Raw genomic sequence first — 22,111 nt, 5'->3', positions numbered from 1 at the left:
ATAGGCGAGTCTCAGGGTGCTGTGGCTAAATGTGTAAGTCTGTTGGATTCCATGGTCACATGTCCACAAGAGTGGATTTTGTGGACATGTTACCAAGCAGAAAGATTCTTTTCACGTTGCAATAATAGTGACATAAAAATAATAATAAGTCTAAATAATCACAATAATGTAAGCAGTAGTAGTGAGTTCTGATTGGACCAGATTATGTGAAATGTTTGAAGTTTCAGTCGGTAAACAGCAGGAGGTGCTGTTGCTCTTCTTCAGAGCTAGGTGGTGATGATGATGATGATGATGAGCAGCAGGAATAAGATGGTGAAGATGATGCTGATGATGAAAAGGATAATGATGATGAAGAGGATGTTGAAGAAACTATCGAAGTTGAATATCATTTTATTATTATTAAGTAGCTCAAAATACTAAAGTAGAGAACAAGTACCTCAAGAATGTACTGAAGTACAGGACAACATACTCAAGTACACGCACTGTACTTTAGTATGTTAAAGTACATGTAGTTTATAGCAGTAGAATCAATATTGAACAACACACTGCTAATGTTTCTCTCTATTAATGTTTGAACATTTACGTTAAACATTCATTCCAACAGCACATGTACTTTTGATTGGAATAACGTTTTAATTACATTTCTTTCAAATCAACGTGAACTAATCAGCAAAAGTCATTGATCATTGGACAGGATCACCACTGATTCTCGTGTGTACTGTTTTCAGCCCCTGAAGGCCGCTATGTTCACTATGTGGGACACTCGAGACGCCCCCCAGCCCCCCAGCCCCATTCCAAAAACAAACATCCACACATGGAGCTGAGATGGTGGGGGAGGAGCAGCACGACGACCAGGAGCTACAGCACAAGACGTTTAGAGGAGCCGAGGAAAGGAGACAGGGAGGAGAGAGGAGACATAGAGGGAGAAAGAGATGAGGACAGAGGTTGGACTCGGAGACGGTTTGTGACTGTGCGGAACTAGTCTCATTCAGACCAGGTGTGTGTGTCCTTCAGACCAAGTTTGCGTAGTGTCCCCTTCTGATATGTGTTCTTATGTCCATCCTGTTTACTCCAGGTGTGTCTCAGGGTGTCCTCATGCCGTGGCTGCTCTCATCGCAGGTGGACCTCCTGTCTTCGTCCCCCTCTCAGCGTCAGTGTGAACGGACGTCCTTCTCCTTCTACTGCGCGGTGCGTCAGCGGCTTCCTGCGTGGCTGCTGGAGGACATGCGCTGCATGGAGGTGTTCAGCTGGGAGGACGGAGCCCCTCGAGCCTTTCTTCCGTCGGAGGCGCTGTTGTACGCGCTGGTGCACGACCACCAGGACTACGCGCGCTTCCTGCTGAAGGAGCACTCGGCGAGCGCCATGCGGCCGCCGCGCTGCAGCTTTTGCCGCAGCAGCGGCGGCGCGCCGCATCTCGCCATCGCCGTGCGCTACGACCGCGTTTCGATTCTGGGAATGATGCTGGCGGCTCTGAAGGACGCGCAGGTCCAGACGGAGAAGCAGGACTTCCTGGACTGCCGAGGCGGCTGCTCGCACGTAGCCGACGCGGGGAAGACGGCGGTGCAGCTGGCCGTGGAGCTGTCGCGGCCCGACTGCCTGCTGCTGCTGCTGGTTCACGGCGCGCTTCCCACCGGCGTGGACGCCGCGCTGCAGCGCCTCGTCGCCTCGGGCAGCGCGGAGCGCCGCCGCGCACAACGCTGCCTCGACTTCCTGCTGCTTTTCTTGCCCGGACCGCCAGCGCTGTGCTGCCTGCAGGACGAGTCGCATCGCTGGCAACACCTGCTGGGAAATGAGGTGTTCAGATGGCTGTGTGGTTTGGCTCCGCCCCCTCTACTGCTGCAGGCGCTCAGGTGTCTGGCCCGGTCCGGCCCAGATCAGATCACCGCGCTGCCCGACTTCCTGCAGCTGCACAGCCGGCAGTAACCTCCTCTGTCCCCATGGAAACACTCACCTAACCCCCCAAACTACTATGATCGGATGGTGATCTGATTAAACATAATATGTAAATATAGACTACAGACTGATCAGCGGTCGATACTAAACAGGCTTTAGGACCCCGAGGAGACGGAAGAAGCCGCTGTGTGATACGAGCTTTCCGTTATATTAATGAGGGGGATATTCGTGAGCTTTTTTTGTTCATTTTCTATTCATTTTTCTTCACAATTTAATAATAAAAACAAACGTATCAAAGGTAAAATAAATGCACAGTGCAGGAAGCCTCCACATTAATAACATTATAGAGACAACGTACATCAAATATGAATACCTCAAATATTTCACAGGATGTGATAGATGATAACAATACTTCATTAACAACAAACAGCCAAATGTAACAGTGTCAATGTGTTTGTATGCGTGTATATGGGCGTGTGAGGTTGCTGAGGTGAATGCTGTGAAATATGTGAACGCAGCTTGGTCTCCTTCCGCTGAGCGTTGACCTCTGACCTCTGCAGCCACTTAGATGCAGAGAGCTTTTTGACAGAAGAAAGGGGACGAGGGTCAAACGGACCACTTTAGGACTGATGGTGCCTGGGACATGTTGCTAGCTGCTAGGCTAAGCTAGCTGCTAGGCTACTTACCATCCCAACATCTACCCTGCAGAGGACACCACTGTGTCCCTAAAGGACAGTGGTGTGGACACGTCCTGCTAAACGAGGGGACACTGTTGGCTTCAAACACCTCAAATGAGGGAGAGTTGGGAGCAGGGTGCATCTCCAAGATGATCACATGTGTAGTTTGTTTAAAATACAATTACACACGTGTTAAAACACACGCTTCCTAAAGTGATGATTTGTTTATTTATTAGATTTAGTCTTTAGAAGGAACTTTTAATTCTGATTGATCTAATTAATGAATTTGTAAATGTGAGATCAGAGTTTTTAAATCTATTTTCAGCCCCTAATAAATAAATGGGTGTTTTTAAAGACAATGTGACATTGAGTGGGGGCCTGAAATAGCCACGGTTTGCCCTGTTTGACAAGAAATGCAGAAATGTTGTCATGGTCAGGTGATCATGATGATGATGAGGATCATGACCATGATGAAGGTCAATGACGATGAGGATCATGAGGATTAGGATCAGAGCTGTGAGGCTCCGGAGGAAGATGAATGTACTTCTGGTGTATGAACATGTTTCTACCACCTGATATGAAGAAGCGTCCTTCTCAAACCGGTTTGTGGTTACACTTCGTTGCAGCTCTTTCTCATTCTTAGCTGAGTAATGAAGGACATGTCTCTTCTGCAGATTGTCAATTATTCACTTCAGGTTATGTATTATGTCCTGCATTCACAGCGTGAAATAATGTCAATTTCATCAATCTTCTTGATCGTACAAGCTGATCCCAGATTTCCTCTGTGTATAAAGTGTGGAAGTACCATTTGTTTGAGTCCAATCCAGCTGTGAGACATTCAATGATCTGTAAACAATAAAACCTGTCAGGTGAGGATTTGCTCATTTGGGGACATTTCTTTGGACCCAGGCCCGTCAGAGGCACAGCAAGAACCTTTATTTCATTTCGGCTCAGCAAAGAAATGTGTTTTTCTAAGTTGGATCCATGAAGTTTATTGGATTTACGTGTGTGAACCAAAGATTTCCGTCACTAACTGGGAAATAATGTATATGCAAAATAAATCATTTGTTTCATTTAAACATCAGTTTCAGTTAATGAGCTGTAACTGCTGTATTTGAACTTAAAGATAATGGACGTTATCATACAACAGGTGAGGTTACACTCAATTCTTATTAGTCAGCAGCAGATCAATCAACAAGTCAGCTGACATCACAACATAGTCACTTTTACACTTTTCCATGGCAACTCTTAGTATGAGGAAGAAAGAGGATGCTGAGGACAAGAGGACAAAATATTAAACCATTTCAGACCTGAACCTCAATGCTTGTTTGCCAGAGAGTCAATAAGACTCCAATATAGTACATTAGAGTCCATCAGTGTCAACTATAGTCCACCAGGGTGCATAAGAAACTACTACAATCCACCATGGTCCCTTAGAGTCCATCATAGACCATTATATTCCTTCAGAGTCCATTATTTTACTTTAGTTCCATTCGAGTCCACGGAGGCCAAAGGAGCGTGGACCACCGTGAGCGACAGAAAAAAAACGTTTTAAAATAGTCAATATTTGTTTTTTTGAAACATGGATTAAATACTCAGTAATATTAGTAAATCAAGATATCTGCACAAAATCTATGCTTTTCCTGCTCCTCTGGTCTCCACTGGGCTGAGGGGGGTCTAACAAGCAGTCACTGATAAAGTTAATGAGTGACATTATAAAATAGGGTTTTACACACAGACACACACACACACATTGTTTGAATAAGTCCTTATTACGTTAAACTGTTGGAATAAATGTTAAATATTTAATGCAAAGTAATAATGTGTTTGATACCCTTTTTTCCCATTGAATCATACTGGGATGTTAACTGAAACTGATTGGCTGGCCCTACCAAAAAAGAAATATCCACCAGCCGCCACTGGAGTCCACTTTAGACTATTTGAGTCCACTTTAGTCATCAGAGTTCACTGTAGTTCATAAAGTTCCATTAGAGTAGAACAGGGTCTACGGTCCTTAAACTCAGCTTAACCTCATCAGACTGAATCAGGACATCACATCTCTACCATTACCAAACCCTGAACGTGGTCAAGAAGTAGAAATCAACTTCCAGTTTAAACCAGAGCAAACCAGTTTTAGCTCATTTAAAATAGCATGAAGGAAACATGAGTAGAATGTGAAACGCCCCTTGATGCCTTCAACAACCAGAGTGAGAACCATTAAGGACTAGTTCCCCTTCATTTTAAAGTGCTTTCTTTTAAAACTAAACAATGTCTCAGTTCCCTTTATTTCCCACAAACCACCTGGATTTCAGAAACCTCAATGTGAGAAAATGGCAGCGGTGACATCACAACGACATTGTGGGTCAAATGAGCTCCCATTCGTCGTCGACGTCGTCCCCACTGAGTGAGGACCCTGAGGGGGCGGGCCAACGAGGAGTTTGCGGGAGGAGCTTAGTTAGACGGCGTGACAATCCTCCAATCAGAGTCACTGCCCACAACTCATCTTCTGGAGTCACTGCAGAGAGATAAAGATGTACAGCTAACACACACAGTCACCTGATCCGCATGAGACCACTTGTACAGGTAACACACACTGGATGCACGTAGCAGTCCAACCAGTAAAAAGAAGTCTCCCCAGTGTAACCAGCATTAACCAGCCTCACCAGTTAGCCAGTTGGCATTCCCAGGGATCTTCTTCCAGTAGTCTCCAGCAGGGTTTTGGTCCGAGATGCCGTAACGACGGGCGACTTCTCCATTTACACAACGAACCCAAACGGTCCGAGAGCTGAGGACCAGCTGACTGACAGCTAGGCCTGGAACACAACATGTACACACAGTGTGCAAACAGGCATAGGGTACCGATCTGCACACAAATGAACACATGGACTCTAGACATAAGGTGCTCAGAGGAGACGTACCTGGTACCAGGTCCCAGTCCGTTCCCACCGGCATCTCGTCACTGAGTCCAGTTCTGACGAAGACGCTTCCTCTGTTGTCCAGAGCCCAGAGGAGACGGTCATTAGGACTTGTCTGGATATGGACCAGCTGCACTCCTATTGGCTGCACAGACATGATGTCACAGTTACCTATTGGTTCCATGTGTGTTACCTGTAAAGGTGGTTCTATCTGGATCCAGTGTGAGTTACCAGAACAAGTCGTTCCATGTTGATTCAGTGTGTGAGTTACCTGTACAGGTGGGTCTATATGGATCCAGGCAGGTAGCATCATGCTTGGGTTTAGGGGCTGTGTTCCCACTCTGAAGTAAACTATTCCTCGACTGTCCACAGCCCAAACGTTCTGACCTCCGCAACTCACACTGACCAGACGAACACTTCCTGGAACACATCAGTGACGTTTTAGCTTCACACACCTGCAAACACTTTTACATCTGGATACAAGTCTGTGAAAGCTCAAACACCTCTAGAACACCCTCCAGAACCAATGAACTTACCCATGGACCCCATGTCCCAATAACCTCCAGAACCCTTGCAAGAACCAATTAACATCCCCATGAACCTCCGGAACCCCTTCAAGGACCCAATGGACTGAATGAAGGAACCTAAGCTTTTTATCATGCAAACTAAATCCACCCATCCTCAGAATCCAGAGGCCAAAGGTGGACTCCGAAGCACCAGGAGCTACCGGATGAGCAGGCTGAATGTTTCTGTACTGTCAGAGTTCTTGTACCTCATGTACAGAATCATTGACCACTAACTGAGTCTGCTTGTCTTATAGTGGCAAAATTCAGTTATGTTTAGGGATTCTCAGCATGTTAACACTCAGCATTGACATGAGGTCATGTTTTCATATGGTCATGGGGTCCAGGGATCATGTGCTCACGTGGTCATGTGTACTTGAAACATGTTGGTGTCTGACGGAGGAACTAAAAGCACACCTAAACCAGCAGACACTCCAGTTACAGTCTTCATGTTCACCTCTGAGTTTCCACCCTGTTACGCAACCTCCACCTGTCAACCTGACGGGAAAACACAGCTGTGTGTGTGCGTCCTACTGTAACATGAGCACAGGACGGATGGTCCAATCACAGACCAAGAGTTAGACTTCTTTCAGATAGAAGATATTAAAAAGGACTCCAGCACATTAACTTCTGCTCTTCATAAGGTATCAGAGGTCTAAAGCACCACCTGGTGGCACCAGAGAACACGGTGGTTAAATAGAATATCATAAGAACAGAAGTGTTATTCTCGACACCTGTTCAATATCTAACTATTTATCTTATAATTATTTACATAGTTAGTTTGTTGTTGTTTACAAAAAAAACGATTTGTATATTAACAAAAACACTGAAGCTTCCGGCTGAAAATCCCCACCAAAAATGACCAAAACCTCCTTCAGCTCAGACTCCTTCAGGCCTCCAGCAGAGACCAGTCCACTGTGGCAGAACCAGATCCAGAGCTGCGGAGGAGGAGGAGAGCTCAGTTTCTGGCAGTGGCCTAACCCTAATCTCCTCCTCCTCCAGGAGCAGAGCTTCTCCTCTCCACACCGACACCACACAGCTGGAGACTCATGATGTATTACTGAAGGGACTAAAGGCCCAAGAGAACCAGAACCAGCACTGAGAGAGACAGAGAGAGTGACAGACCTTGCTGCAGTAAAATGAGGTTTTCTAAATTGACCCCTAGTGCTCAGAGACACTACCACTGAAGTCCACAAGGGAAGACAGAACCAACACTGAATGGAAGTTCCATTGATACATACCAAGCTGGTTGAGGTCCAGGGAGGTCCAGTGGAGTCCGAAGGGACAGGACGGAGACAACGTACGAATACTGATTCGTCCATGTGTGTCTAAACCCCACAGAGCATCTCGACAGGCAGACAGGTGAGTCAGCTCCATCTGAGCGCACACGTACGACACAAAACACATCGTTAGTGAACAGGGTTGAGTGGAATCAAACTTGACAAATATGGTGTTTTTACCTCATGTGGTAGAGAGATGGATGAGGGGCGGAGCTCGCCATCCTGGTCCCAAACACAGAACAGGTCCTTCCTGCTCTGAGCCAACCAAAGAAACGTACCTGAGAAACAGGTAACACATACAGGTAGACTATCACTATTTCATTTGGATGACCCTTTTATCCAGGTCTGTGGACTAGTTGCAGAGGTCGGGGGACTAGATACAGAGATCTGAAGACTAGTTGTGGAGGTCCGGGGACTATTTGTAAAGGTCTGAGGACTAGTTACATATATCTAGGGACTAGTTGCAGAGGTCTGAGTAATAGTTGTAGACATCTGGGGACGAGTTGAACAGGTTTGAGAACTAGTTACCGTATTTTCGCGACTATACGGCGCACTGAATTACAAGGCGCACCTTCAATAAATCGCCAATTTTAGAACTATTTTCATATATAGAGCGCACCGGATCACAAGGCGCATAGAAGTAAGTTGTTCAACGTTAATGTGGATATCAACAATATCTCTGAACCTCCAACTTTCGTTCTTGATTAATGAAAACATTCTTGGTAAATGCTTTCGTGCATCTTGCACCGAGAGGCAGCGCTGGAACAGACGGTGGACCGTCAGCTCGATCCCGACATCCAACTACAAGCTTTAATATAGTGTAGCAACTCTCGCTAATGAATCTCTGGACAATGTGCTTATCTTCTGGTTTTATTGTGGAGAAACAGGCTACTGTCGGCCGTAGCCTACGCCGAACAAAAACACACCATCGCTCTCCAAAACAACAACAATTCCCGCGTCCCCATAGGTGGCACTAAGATGAGTGACGTCACATTGTGCGCCCTTCACTGAACATCCCAAAACTCTGTAAAGTGCAACGCCGCTCCAGAACATGAAAACACCGTCCGTTACAATACGCTGTTGGAGCTGGAATTACCGCGGCTGCTGGCACCAGACTTTCCCTCCAATGGATCCTCGTTAACCAGTATGGATCAACCAATTGAGCCATATATACGGCGCTCCGGATTACAAGGCGCACGCGCCGTTTTTTTAGAAAAAAAAGGATTTTAAGTGCGCCTTATAGTCGCGAAAATACGGTACTAAGGTCTGAGGACTAGTTACAGTGGTCTTGGTGTGTGTATAATGTACAGGTGTGTGTACCTTCTCTGTGAGGCACAACTGAAGAAGTGATGAAGCTCCACTTGGTGGCTGAGACTGTTCCTCTTGGAACAACGTTCTGCCAGAAAGTTCCTAAAAGAATCAACAAAAAGTGACACTGAGAACCTGTCCTCAAAAGTCTGATCTGGACCCTTCTGGACTCTACTGACCCACGAGGCTGCCCCGGGCCAGGTGCAGCTGGTTACGTCCTGAGGCAACCCAAACGCCACTTCTGTTGGCGCTGACCAGGCTTGGCTGGCACTGCGAGTACTGTGAAAGGAAGGCCACCACGCGCTCAACCGGGGCCCTGGTAACTGTGGCAACACTCTGGGTAGCAAGAAGCAGCGTCTGGAAAATACTGCCCTGGTCAAAGACCACATAGTCTGAAATACTGATCTGATGGGGAGAGAGAAAGACAGACAGACAGACGGGCTGATGAGCTGCGCAGGAAAGCCGATGACACATCAGACCTCCTGTCCCCGCCTACCTGCCACCAGTGGTCGTCATCGCCCTGCGGTCTGGACGAACAAATGCCGGTTCTGAACCAGAGGCTGCCGCTGGCGTCTAGAGCCCAAGCTGTACCTCCTTCTGCCAGAGCCACACACATCAGCTCCACACCCTGAGCCTCACTGTGACACACGGAGAAACTCACAATCACATCATCACCATGACTAAGCTGCCTCTCCTTGTGCACCAGTTGAAGGTGCCGCTGATTTTAAAGCTGTATAATTGGGTACTTCAGTAGTACAGTGGTGGAAGTAGCTGACGGTTTGACAAACAGGGTTGCAAAGGGGTGGGAAAATTCTGGTAAATTTCCGGGATTGTTTCCACAGGAATTTTGCCTTGGAAATTTTGAAAAAAAATGTTTTTTTCCAAAGCATATCACAGTCTGCCAGAAACATAACGTTGGGGGCTTATCACACTGCAGCAGGTGATTGAGGCCACACCACGGCATTTGAGCACAAGAACTACATCGACTCAGGGACGTTATGATGATATTACTGGGGTAAAAATTATATTTTTGTGATGATAGGGATTACGCCTTTTTAACTGATGTTTTGTTGTTCTACTCACAAAATGTCAAAAAGTGTTTTGTTAGAAATGTTTGCATGCGTGTCTGCAACTTAAGACAAGTTAAATGCAATTACATTACCCCACATTTCACATCCAGTGTATTCCCGTACATTTCCATTCATTCCCGCGGAAAGTGTCCAACTTTGTGTCCAACTTTGAATAATCCTGGAATTTTGCAACCCTAGTAACAAATCTGTAATAGAGTAGGAGTAGTACCTGACGGTGTAGTACTTCAGTAGTACAGTAGTTGTAGTACCTGACGGTGTCGTACTTCCAGCCCTCTCCCTCGCTGCAGTAGCTGCTCAGACCTTCTCTGTAGAAAACTGCCTTGTGTTCGCTCAGAGCCCAGACCACACCTTCGCTCACACACACCTGAGCAAACACACAAGGACACTCCACCTTCACGGAGCGAGCACAGGGCCGCTCCACGCTGAGGCCTGGGGACACAGAGACAAACACAAATACATTCATGTCTTATTATTATGTTTTGGTGGTGCTGAAATGTTTTAGTAGTCTCTGTAGCTGCTTACCTGTCTGCAGGTAAAGATCTCCATTGGTCCTGATGATCCAGGCCGAGTCGTCACTCAGAGCCACAAAGGCTGTTTGCTCCACAGCTTTGTACCAGTGACGTTTCGCTTTGACTGAGACTTTAGCACAAGCAAATGCCGTCATGCTCCTCTGTTCCACCTTCCACAACAGATTACCTGATGTAGCAACCAACAATTAACATCCCGCTAATGCTACACACACACACACTTGGTAGAAGGGTTATCCCTCATCCTAACCGGTAACATTGTTAACAGCAGGTGGCACAGTACCAGTGTACAAAGGGAAGCTGCTGGTGTCTCACCTGAGGGTGACAATGCCACCTGGTGGACGTTGTCTTCAAAGCGCTGCCAGTTGAGCCCAGTTTCAAGTAGGCCGCTACAGAAGAGTCCTCCTTTAAAGTCCAGACACCATACATACCTAAAACATACAGGTACCTGTAAGACTCTGAGGAGGTATCTTTAATTCATAACTGAAACACAGGTCAGGTGTAAGAGACCGAGCAGGTAGCTTTAACTCATACCTGAATCAAAAGGCCTTTCTCTAGTCAGCTGACTACCCACCTGTCAGTCACCTGCAGGCTCAATATTCCACATCCTGGTCCCGAGTAACCCATCCAGCTTTCTGCCAACTACAAAGAGAAAAGACCAAATCATATTATCACCTGCTGTCAGACTCACCTGGTAAGATAACAGAGGACTTATTAGTCCCACAATGGGGATATTCACAGGATGGCAGCAGCAAAGTGGACAGTGCACACACGATACATTGCAGCAGTTTAATAGAATTATAATAATAGAGAAAATAAAAAACAACCACAGTAACTAAATATACTAGGAACTAAATAAATGTATATGTACACAGAGTGTCGCTGTGGTTATTGCACTTTGTCATTTTCATTGCACGTATATTTCCGTGTTCTTTGGTGATTTGATGTCCTGTGGTTCACTAGCTGCACAGATGGTTGTGCAGCCTGACAGCAGCAGGAAGGAAGGACCTGCGGTTCCTCTCCTTCACACACCGGGGCTGAAGGATCTGTACAGAGCCTCCAGGGCGTCCACCATGAGAGCTTAGTCATCATCCTCCTTTCTCCGCCCACCTCCACCGTGTTCACTCTAGCACACTGCTGGCCTTCTTGATGGACTTGTTGAGTCTCTGAGTCAAGTTTAAGTTTCGTATCTACGTGTCTCACCTGGTCAAGTTTGAGCGGGTCTCTGTTGTTGGTGTCAGGTTCCACGTGTGGGTCTGAGGTCTTCTCCGTCGGATGAGGTGGAGGGTTGAGGACTTGACAGTAGATGTCTTCCTCTTCATCGCTGGACATACCGGGTCTTCTTTCCAGACTTGACATGGTGGAGTAAAACATCTGGTCTCCCAGAACAACAGGAGGCACCCGTTCATCCTTCTGTATGTAAACACAGAGGAAATACTCAGTGATAGTTAATAGGTATTTGTTTATGTCCATGTATGTATCACCTCATCCACCTCTTCCTCTGGTCCAATCAGTGGGCTCAGAAACCCTCCCTCCTGCTCCTCCATTGGCTGCTGCTCCTGTTCCTCATTCTTCTCAGTATTGTGCATGTATGAGAAGGTGCACTCCAGCAACAAATCCACATTGAGGGCCAGGGGGCCAGCTTCAGTACCAGGATCAGGATCAGAGGCTTTTCCTTGGTCCTGCAGACTCTGGAGTAGCAGAGAGCTGAAACAAGACAACAAAGTTGAGACCTAAAATCTGGTAAAAGCAGGACACATACAGAGATAGTCCTTGTCACTAACCCTGATTGTTTGGTGGAGGACTCCGCCTCCTGTACGTCATTTAAACCTCTATTAAAATCCTCTGCTTTCTGTGAGATCTGGTCCTTGATTGGCTCAGACGAGTCCTGGCTCTGGAGGTCCAGAGAAAAGAGGGAGGCTCTGTCACTCAGAGGAGTTCCACTATCTCCGTCATTACAGCTGTCGTCCTGGACTGAAAACGTGGAGTCTGAGCATCTCCTGTCAGAGGGGTGGCTTCCACTGCTGTCTGCAGGTGGAGAAAGAGACGCAGAGTTAAGTTCAACAGGGGAGGGGCTACATCATGGGAGGCACTTATGCACACCTGGTGGCGATTTGGGCGGAGCTTATTGACCAGTCGGCGTGTCTGCTTGCCTTGGCGTCTCCTCCTCTTCTTCTTCACTCGGATGGCCTTTACAACCAGCTCCTGCTGCAGCCCCTCATGGCCCAGAGGGGCGCTGTAACACCTGGAGCTCAGCTCACAGGAAGTGTTTCCAAGGAGATTCTCGCAGGAAGGAACAGAGCTGCTGCGGCTACGAGAGGTGCTGGGTTCCATCACCTAGACACACAGTCACAGGTTAGTCCACCAGTCTGGAGGTGAAGGTGTCCAGTGTTTCCCCTATCATTATATCAGGGGGTCTGGAATAAAAAAATAAGGTTTTTCAACAAAAAAAATCTCGCCCACAGCAGTTCCACTCGAGTGTGCATATGGAACAAGAGTTATAGCTGGCTGTCAGTCACCTCAAGCTGCTCTTCTGCCTCCTCCACTTCCTCTGTCTTTCCTTCCTTGCTGGGCCGCTCCCATCCTCGTCCTTGCTGCACCCTAACCCCACCTTCTACAATGATAGCCATGGTTCGGATTGGCTGAGCTGTTTCCACTGATCCAGTAGGTGGGAGGATGGTGGGCGTGGCCAAAGGTGAGTGCTGATGGACGGAGAGCTCCAGCACTGAAGAGCAGAGACAGACAGCATACCCATTTTGTACATATTTATATTTGCAATGGATGTTGAGGCAGATCTTGTGTTTGCCACTCATAGTGGAACTATTACTAGTAGGAATCAGGAATCAGGAATCAGGAAACGTTTATTGCCATAGTATGTTGTACATACATGGAAATTGTCTTGGCGGAAGGTGCATGAAGACAGTACAATAAAGACAACATTGTGCAAATGAGATAAAAATAGAATAAAATAAAAGTATAATAAAATATAAAATATAAGCTATGGGTTAGTACGCTAAAAACTAAAGCTATTGGTTAGTAAGTTAGAGGAGTTGTAGTACTAGTAGTGGTACTATTACTAGTAGTTGTAGTACTCATAGCAGAACTGTTAATAGTAGTTGCAGTACTCGTAGTGGTACGAGTAGTTGTATTACTTACAGCTGGAAGCTAGTCCTTCAGGACAGTTGGAGAGACGAATGATGTCTCGGTCTCCTTTCAGGATGAAGATCTCGTTGTCACAGCACGACACAGACACAATATCTCCACTGCTCTCCAAGGCTCCGATCACCACCTTCAGATAAAAAGTACACCTTGTTAACATCCACAATCAATCAAGCAGTAATTACTCTAGTTCCCAGTTAAGACCGTCCAGGACGTAGATGCTGTAATCATTTAGACGTTATCATAGGTACTTGCGGTACCTCGTTATGACAGTCCAGGACGTAGACGCTGTACTCATTCCAGCTGAGAATCCATCCATCTCTGAAGAAACAGCTGAGCAGACCAAGTTGTCTGTCCTCTGGACGGTAAGCTCCGATTGGACCAGGACGAGGAAACAACTCAAACTGAGGAATCTGATTCAAGAGAAATGGGCAGAAAATAACTAAATGTAATTCAAGTCGTTAACAGCATCACTGGAGAAGAAAGTAGCAGTAGTAGTAACATTACTAGTGAAACTACTAGATGTATCAAATAAGTGAAATCAAAACAAAAGGCATTTCATCTTAAAACCACCGACAGGGATATAAATAACCTATAAATATAAATTCTTCTCCTTAATAAACCCGGAACTTAAAGCAAACTGTGAGGAAACTTGAGCGGTTATGGCGTTCCACCAAATCAGAAGGATCTAGGCTAGTTTGGCAAGACAGCGTTAAAACATATAAGAAGGCTCTCTGTAACGCAAGAGCATCTTATTACTCATCATTAATGGAGAAAAATAAAAACAACTCCAGGTTTCTCTTCAGCACTGTAGCCAGACTGACAGAGAGTCACAGCGCTGTCGAGCCGTGTATTCCTGTGGACCTCAGTAGTAACGACTTTATGAACTTCTTCAATAAGAAGATTCTGACTATCAAAGAGAAAATTGATGGTCTACTACCCCCAACCGGAGCCAACCCGTCCGCGGATGTAGGATCCTTGGATGCAGCCGTGGGCCCTGATACCTACTTGGATGGTTTCTCTTCCATCAACCTTGATCAACTGACTTCTACAATTTTGCTGCTTAAGGAAGTCTTTCCTTTAATTAGCACGTCTTTACTGGATATTATGAATCTGTCTTTGTTGACAGGACATGTACCACAGTCCTTCAAAAATCAGGAACTTCCTGTCTCAAAGTGATGCAGAAAAACTAGTTCATGCATTTGTTACTTCTAGACTGGATTACTGTAATTCTTTGTTATCAGGCTGCTCTTGTAAATCGCTTAAACCTCTCCAGCTGATTCAGAATGCTGCAGCACGTGTATTAACAAGAAGTAAGAAATGGGATCATATAACTTCTGTATTAACTTCTCTGCACTGGCTTCCTGTTAAATCAAGAATAGAATTTAAGGTACTTCTCCTCACCTACAAGGCACTTGCTGGTGAGGCACCGTCTTATCTTAAAGAGCTTGTTACACCGTATTGTCCTACAAGGCATCTACGCTCCGTAGATGCTGGGCTACTTGTGGTTCCTAGAGTTTTAAAAAGTAGGATGGGGGCCAGAGCTTCAGTTATCAAGCTCCTCTTTTGTGGAACCAGCTTCCACTTTCAGTCCGGGGGGCAGACTCGGTCAGTTCACTTAAGATAAAGCTTAAAACGTTCCTCTTTGATATTGCTTATAGTTAGGGCTGGCTCAGGTTAGCCTGGACCAGCCCTTAGTTAAGCTGCTCTAGGCTTAGACTGCCGGGGGACGACTTAGTACACACCGAGCCCCTCTCTCACTCTCACTCTCTCACTCTCTCACACTCACTCTCTCACTCTCTCCTCCCACAATCATCCATGTTTTATTAATGTACATCACTAATTAAGCTTCATTCAGGAGTTCTTTGTGCTTTCTCGCCTAGCAGGTCTCCGTGGATCATAGTTTCGTGCGGACCCCGGTTCTGACTCCTGGCTCATGGCTCTGCTGACACCTGCTGCTGCCATCATCATTACTTTAAATATGATTCATATTACTGTCATCATAAACCAACATCTTTCTGCTCTCCCTCCCCACAGAAGCCTCTGTGGATGGTGGTTCGATCTGATGGAGGTTCTATCTGATGGTGGTTCTATCTGATGGTGGTTCTATCTGATGGAGGTTGTCCCTGCAGTGGTCCTGCTGTACACTTGTTCTGCTACTTGCAATTACTTGTATCATCTCTGTTAGAGGATTTGAATGTATTGTACATCTTTTACATTGTTGATTCTGTACACATGACATCCATTGCAGTCTGTCCATCCCGGGAGAGGGATCCTCCTCTGACGTTCTCCCTGAGGTTTCTTCCCTTTTTTTCATATTTTGGGGAGTTTTTCCTGTGCCGATGTGAGGGTTTGGGGACAGAGGATGTTGCATGTGTACAGACTGTGAAGCCCTCTGAGGCTAATTTGTAGTTTGTGATTTTGGGCTATACAAAATAAAATGAATTAATAGCAATGAGTTCACTTCGATGAGAACAATTCTGTTACATAATCTGTCCTTCAAAGTAGCGTCAACATCGCCAGCACGTTTCCTGTGTACCTGAGTGCTGAAAAGCGGTTTAAGCTGTCGAGTGTCCTCCACCTGTCCTCTGATATCAGACCTCCAGAGTCGGAGTCCAGGACGAGCAGCAAACACCTGAAGATCGCTCTGCTTACAAAGAGCTGGAAGGAAGCAGGCGCCGAACCTCCCGCTGCTGAGACCAACACAGACCTTACTGTCAACACCTGTCACCTAAAACCTTTCATGAGAATAACTGCTGTGGACAAGCAGTCTTTCTTAGAATATCTACTGTGGATATGAACACTAAAGTTTTTAGTGACCCTCTATATAAATGAGGGTCACTAAAGAAAAGTATCCAGGTTTCTATGAATTCATAATGTTATGGAGGGGGCATAATCAAGGGCGTAACCACACATCCTTGCCAATATACAGCAGAAAATATGTGCAATATATGTTCTCCTTTTATGAGGCCTTTCAATAGATCAGTCTCTTGTTATATCTTATTTATTTTCAATTTATTTCCATTTGTTAAGAAAAACATAAGTGTGTGAATCCACCCTCCTAATTGTGCACTTGTGTGATTTCTTTTGAGACCAACTTGCGTGGTTCTGCGTTGTCATGGTCATCACTTTTTGTCAGTCAGTTGAGAGCAAAGAAAGTAACGTTAGTTAACATGTTGGAGAGGAGTAATGGAGGATTTCAGGTTACCTAAAAAGCAGAGAAAGCTGGGTCCAGTAGCCGAGCATACTTGTAAGTAACTCAATAACGCGTTAATGTGTAAGCAAATGAAACAAGTAGCCTCATAAAAGCATGAGTTGCTGTTTTTCTGATAAAATGACATGTGGTTACAATGTTGGACCCCCCCCACTGTCTAAACCATGGTTACGCCCTTGGGCATAATGGAGCAGGAACAGGACCTGTTGTATCTGTTGATTATGGCATGTATTTGTATGTAGCGGCTCTACCTCTTGCGCGGCCTGGTGCCCAGCTGCAGGACTTCCTGATTCTGTGTGCAGTAAAGCAGAGATCTGTGCTGTGTTGAGATGAGCAGCACCTGGTGACTGTACTCCACTTGAACCACACCTGAGGCCTCCTCCAGCAGCAGCACCGGTTTACACACACCCTGAAACACACAAATACAAATACAGTCAGAATTCTCTGTACTATCTAGTGATAATTAGTCATCATTTTACTTCATTGACTAATCGATAAACTGAATGAGGACCAATTTTCAGAAATACCACAAATTCTATCATATGTATGAATGTTTATTTTAAAAAAAGAAGATTAAAGAACAGATGTTTCTTTCTCATAACATGAAGATAATGATGTTTCACTTTTAATGTGTAGTATTGTGTTGAACGTGTTTGTATGTCACCTGATCTAAGTCCAAAGAGGAGAAGACAACTCGTCCTTTGTCGTCTCCTGAGAACAGCTTCATCCCGTTGGTGCTCCACGCTAAAGACGTGACAGAACCTTTATGGAGGCCCACCACATCAAACCGCCTCAGCTAGAGGGAGAGAAACACAGGTGAGTTACTCCTCCACAGGGACATGGTACTACAGGTGAGTTACTCCTCCACAGGGACATGGTACTACAGGTGAGTTACACATCTACAGGGACATGGTACTACAGGTGAGTTACTCCTCTACAGGGACATGGTACTACAGGTGAGTTACTCCTCCACAGGGACATGGTACTACAGGTGAGTTACACATCTACAGGGACATGGTACTACAGGTAAGTTACTCCTCCACAGGGACATGGTACTACAGGTAAGTTACTCCTCTACAGGGACATGGTACTACAGGTGAGTTACTCCTCTACAGGGACATGGTACTACGGGTGAGTTACTCCTCTACAGGGACATGGTACTACAGGTGAGTTACTCCTCTACAGGGACATGGTACTACAGGTGAGTTACTCCTCCACAGGGACATGGTACTACAGGTGAGTTACACATCTACAGGGACATGGTACTACAGGTGAGTTACTCCTCTACAGGGACATGGTACTACAGGTGAGTTACTCCTCCACAGGGACATGGTACTACAGGTGAGTTACACATCTACAGGGACATGGTACTACAGGTGAGTTACTCCTCTACAGGGACATGGTACTACAGGTGAGTTACTCCTCCACAGGGACATGGTACTACAGGTGAGTTACTCCTCTACAGGGACATGGTACTACAGGTGAGTTACTCCTCCACAGGGACATGGTACTACAGGTGAGTTACACATCTACAGGGACATGGTACTACAGGTGAGTTACTCCTCCACAGGGACATGGTACTACAGGTGAGTTACACATCCACAGGGACATGGTACTACAGGTGAGTTACACATCCACAGGGACATGGTACTACAGGTGAGTTACACATCTACAGGGACATGGTACTACAGGTGAGTTACTCCTCTACAGGGACATGGTACTACAGGTGAGTTACTCCTCCACAGGGACATGGTACTACAGGTGAGTTACACATCTACAGGGACATGGTACTACAGGTGAGTTACTCCTCTACAGGGACATGGTACTACAGGTGAGTTACTCCTCCACAGGGACATGGTACTACAGGTGAGTTACTCCTCTACAGGGACATGGTACTACAGGTGAGTTACTCCTCCACAGGGACATGGTACTACAGGTGAGTTACACATCTACAGGGACATGGTACTACAGGTGAGTTACTCCTCCACAGGGACATGGTACTACAGGTGAGTTACACATCCACAGGGACATGGTACTACAGGTGAGTTACACATCTACAGGGACATGGTACTACAGGTGAGTTACTCCTCCACAGGGACATGGTACTACAGGTGGGTTACACATCTACAGGGACATGGTACTACAGGTGAGTTACTCCTCCACAGGGACATGGTACTACAGGTGAGTTACTCCTCCACAGGGACATGGTACTACAGGTGAGTTACACATCTACAGGGACATGGTACTACAGGTGAGTTACTCCTCCACAGGGACATGGTACTACAGGTGAGTTACTCCTCTACAGGGACATGGTACTACAGGTGAGTTACTCCTCTACAGGGACATGGTACTACAGGTGAGTTACTCCTCTACAGGGACATGGTACTACAGGTGAGTTACTCCTCCACAGGGACATGGTACTACAGGTGAGTTACTCCTCCACAGGGACATGGTACTACAGGTGAGTTACACATCTACAGGGACATGGTACTACAGGTGAGTTACTCTTCCACAGGGACATGGTACTACAGGTGAGTTACACATCTACAGGGACATGGTACTACAGGTGAGTTACTCCTCCACAGGGACATGGTACTACAGGTGAGTTACTCCTCCACAGGGACATGGTACTACAGGTGAGTTACTCCTCCACAGGGACATGGTACTACAGGTGAGTTACTCCTCCACAGGGACATGGTACTACAGGTGAGTTAATCATCCACAGGGACATGGTACTACAGGTGAGTTACACATCTACAGGGACATGGTACTACAGGTGAGTTACTCCTCCACAGGGACATGGTACTACAGGTGAGTTACTCCTCCACAGGGACATGGTACTACAGGTGAGTAACTCTTCTAGAAAGAGAGAGAGACCCACTTTGAAGGAATTGAGCTGTTTAGTCAAAGTCATAACGCTTACTTACAACAAGAAGTCAGCCTTAACGTTGCAACGGTCACACGTTACACAGTGTGTACAACGTAAACATCAACATGAGACACACCTGTCGAACTGCTCACCTGTTTGTTTCGACCAGGAAGTGCAGACACCAGCTGAAAGACTGCCACCCGACCTGATGCTGTTCCCACAGCAACAAGATCATCAAAACAGCTAAGAAGCTTCACGGCCGTGATGGCATCGCTCTTCCCCTGTGACACACATGCACACTGTTATTCTGACTCTTTAAACTGAAACAGCTCCGTTAAAATTGAGCATCACCAGAATTACGAGGATCATTTGAGCACAGCTGACATTGATCCCACATGTTTCAGACTGACATATCTGATGAGGGCAGAGGACAAGTGTGTCTGCTGAAAAGCAGTGTGAGCACCACAGAAGAATAAGAAGAAGCACTGACCTCCAGACTGTACTTGTTCATGGTTGCTAGGCGACGACAATACAGGTAGAGCATGCCAATGCTGCTGCCCACAGCCAGGAAGTCATTGCTGCTGTCCAGAGCCGTCAGGTAGACCAGGATGGACCTGAACCCGCGCTGCACCTGAAGGGAGAATCACATTAACACAACCATCATAATGCTACTACTACTGGACAGCCTCCTGGTTGTGAGCCGTCTGGTACCTTGGCTGGAATTGCATTCAGCACATAGTAGAGTGGGCAGAATTCTCTCAGGACAGAAGGTGGAGCTGCCATGGTTCTGCTGAAGTGAACTCAACACGTCCTGAAAGCAAATTCTAAACATCCATTAGAAAACAAACGGGTTTAACGCCCATTGATTTGTAAGTCTCAACTGTCAATCGGACCTGTCAGTCCTAGTTCTCAGTTTACCTTTTATCTGACGCCACACAGTACTGTTAAACATTACGAGTCGTTAGGGATTAATTACAGGTAGCAACATGAAACAAAAGTATGATGATTATGTAAGGTGTATAAAGCTCTCTCCTTTCGGGAGCAAAGACAGAAAAATCGTAGTTCACATCATTTCAATCCCGAATAAAAAGCAGCAGCTTAACGAAGTTAGACATCTTAACACGGGGCTTTGCAGTAATGCTTGTCCTCCTAACTTGTAAACATCTTAAATATGCCTTTTGTTTCACGTAGTTTGGTGTCAGGTGAGATGGCAGACAAGTCAGCTCCATCCAGCTCAGCAGGCTGTTGCCTTAGTAACCGCGGAACTTGACAGCTACTGTTCCAAAAACATCATGACGTCATATGAACGTTGGAATCAGAGCTAGCTTCTCCAACACGCAGCACAGGCTAGCTAGCATCTTCTGAAAGCAGCTAACTCAATGTTAGCATGCTAACGTTCGCATCATGAAGAGGAGTGAGTCTCTTACCAAACGCTGCTTCTGAAGGATCCAGATGTTCCAGATGTTTGACTAACACACCGATATTAAGGAGGTGAGAGCAGACATCGCCCTGTCTGTCTGACAGCTTCCTCATTCATGTGGTACCGAGCTGCTGTCAACAAACAGCTCCCCCACGGCCAGGACTCGGTACTACACCCCCCAACAAAAGATATTTATATACATATAAAAATAAACTTTACTTTATAGAGTCGTTAAGATCAAAGTTATTGTAAGCTGTTATTTCACTAGTGTTCCGGTGTAAGTGCTTCTGCAGATGGTTCGCAGGGACTTGAGACAGGCCTCTGTCTCATGCTGACTATGCGACATCTCTGGCAGAAAGACTGGAGATGGCTGATAGCAAATCTAAAGCCTTGCTATGATAGAATGGAACCCGTCATCAACCCCATCCGGAAGGAGATCTTGTATGGCTGCATAATCCCACTGAAACTTGCTCGCCACTGCAAGAGACCCTACAGGGTCCTGGCTCAAAGAGAACCGGTACTCATCTATTGCATTGGCAGATAGTCCATCTATGGAACCCGTCATCAACCCCATCCGGAAGGAGATCTTGTATGGCTGCATAATCCCACTGAAACTTGCTCGCCACTGCAAGAGACCCTACAGGGTCCTGGCTCAAAGAGAACCGGTACTCATCTATTGCATTGGCAGATAGTCCATCTTCCACCGCAAACTAAAGACACACCTCTTTAGACTATACTAAAAAAATACAAAACAAACCGTAGCACTTAAATTGTACTTATAATGGCTCTTATCTGTAACAAGTTGTAAATCGTTTATTTGATCAAATTGCAATTTCGGTGGGTATGTATGTAGTGTTCCGGTGTAGGTGCTTTTATTGTGAAGGAGGGGACGGAAAGTGGGGAAGGAGACTAAAGTGTCGTTTTGAGTGTGTGTTTTGAAATGGGAATAAAGTTGCTGCCAACTTGGCGCAGATCCGTAGTATCGTGGTAATTGTTTTATTACTAATCGGAAGTATATATTATCTTCTTCTCGGCATTATTCCATGCAGCAATATACATTGCATGATAAATTAAGTAATAATGACCGGAAGCGGAACCTCGGTGGAACCTGCTGGCTGGAAATCCCGGGAACTGGATCCGTCCGTACATTTGAGAAGTTTACGAGTAAAAATATGAAATAATTTAAAGGGTTCAG

At 45.9% G+C, this 22,111-nt stretch overlaps 2 protein-coding genes across 9 annotated transcripts; one reads left to right on the top strand and one right to left on the bottom strand.

Moving 5' to 3' along the window:
* The first annotated feature begins 826 nt into the window (after positions 1–826).
* Positions 827–3,649, top strand: ankrd9 (ankyrin repeat domain 9). 3 transcript variants are annotated; one of them, XM_062557374.1, is made up of 2 exons: positions 827–960; positions 1,076–3,649. In XM_062557374.1, exons 1-2 carry the CDS (start codon positions 933–935, stop codon positions 1,921–1,923), a joined length of 876 nt encoding a protein of 291 aa, XP_062413358.1. In that variant the 5' UTR covers positions 827–932; the 3' UTR covers positions 1,924–3,649. The 3 variants fall into 3 exon arrangements, with proteins under 3 accessions (XP_062413358.1, XP_037342770.2, XP_037342771.2); XM_037486873.2 differs by having other exon boundaries at positions 836–997; XM_037486874.2 differs by having other exon boundaries at positions 839–970.
* A 72-nt stretch (positions 3,650–3,721) lies between these two features.
* tecpr2 (tectonin beta-propeller repeat containing 2) lies at positions 3,722–21,387 on the bottom strand. 6 transcript variants are annotated; one of them, XM_037486864.2, is made up of 27 exons: positions 20,924–21,385; positions 20,208–20,320; positions 19,987–20,127; positions 19,649–19,777; positions 17,292–17,423; positions 16,879–17,036; positions 15,953–16,106; positions 13,674–13,826; positions 13,411–13,543; positions 12,774–12,979; positions 12,408–12,591; positions 12,039–12,282; positions 11,739–11,961; positions 11,458–11,667; positions 10,829–10,896; positions 10,570–10,685; positions 10,250–10,423; positions 9,976–10,156; positions 9,133–9,274; positions 8,816–9,041; positions 8,649–8,738; positions 7,509–7,606; positions 7,290–7,425; positions 5,757–5,905; positions 5,489–5,630; positions 5,234–5,383; positions 3,722–5,085 (listed from the first exon to the last, which is right to left on the bottom strand). In XM_037486864.2, exons 2-27 carry the CDS (start codon positions 20,277–20,279, stop codon positions 4,934–4,936), a joined length of 3,963 nt encoding a protein of 1,320 aa, XP_037342761.2. In that variant the 5' UTR covers positions 20,280–20,320; positions 20,924–21,385; the 3' UTR covers positions 3,722–4,933. The 6 variants fall into 6 exon arrangements, with proteins under 6 accessions (XP_037342761.2, XP_037342763.2, XP_037342762.2 ...); XM_037486866.2 differs by having other exon boundaries at positions 15,953–16,103; XM_037486865.2 differs by having other exon boundaries at positions 20,208–20,307.
* Between the last annotated feature and the right edge of the window lie 724 nt (positions 21,388–22,111).

The sequence above is a fragment of the Pungitius pungitius genome, chromosome 14 (genome assembly GCF_949316345.1).
Source record: "Pungitius pungitius chromosome 14, fPunPun2.1, whole genome shotgun sequence".
Classification (NCBI taxonomy): domain Eukaryota; kingdom Metazoa; phylum Chordata; class Actinopteri; order Perciformes; family Gasterosteidae; genus Pungitius; species Pungitius pungitius.
Note: the sequence above shows the minus strand (reverse complement) of the source record. Positions and strands in the feature narration are given on the sequence as shown.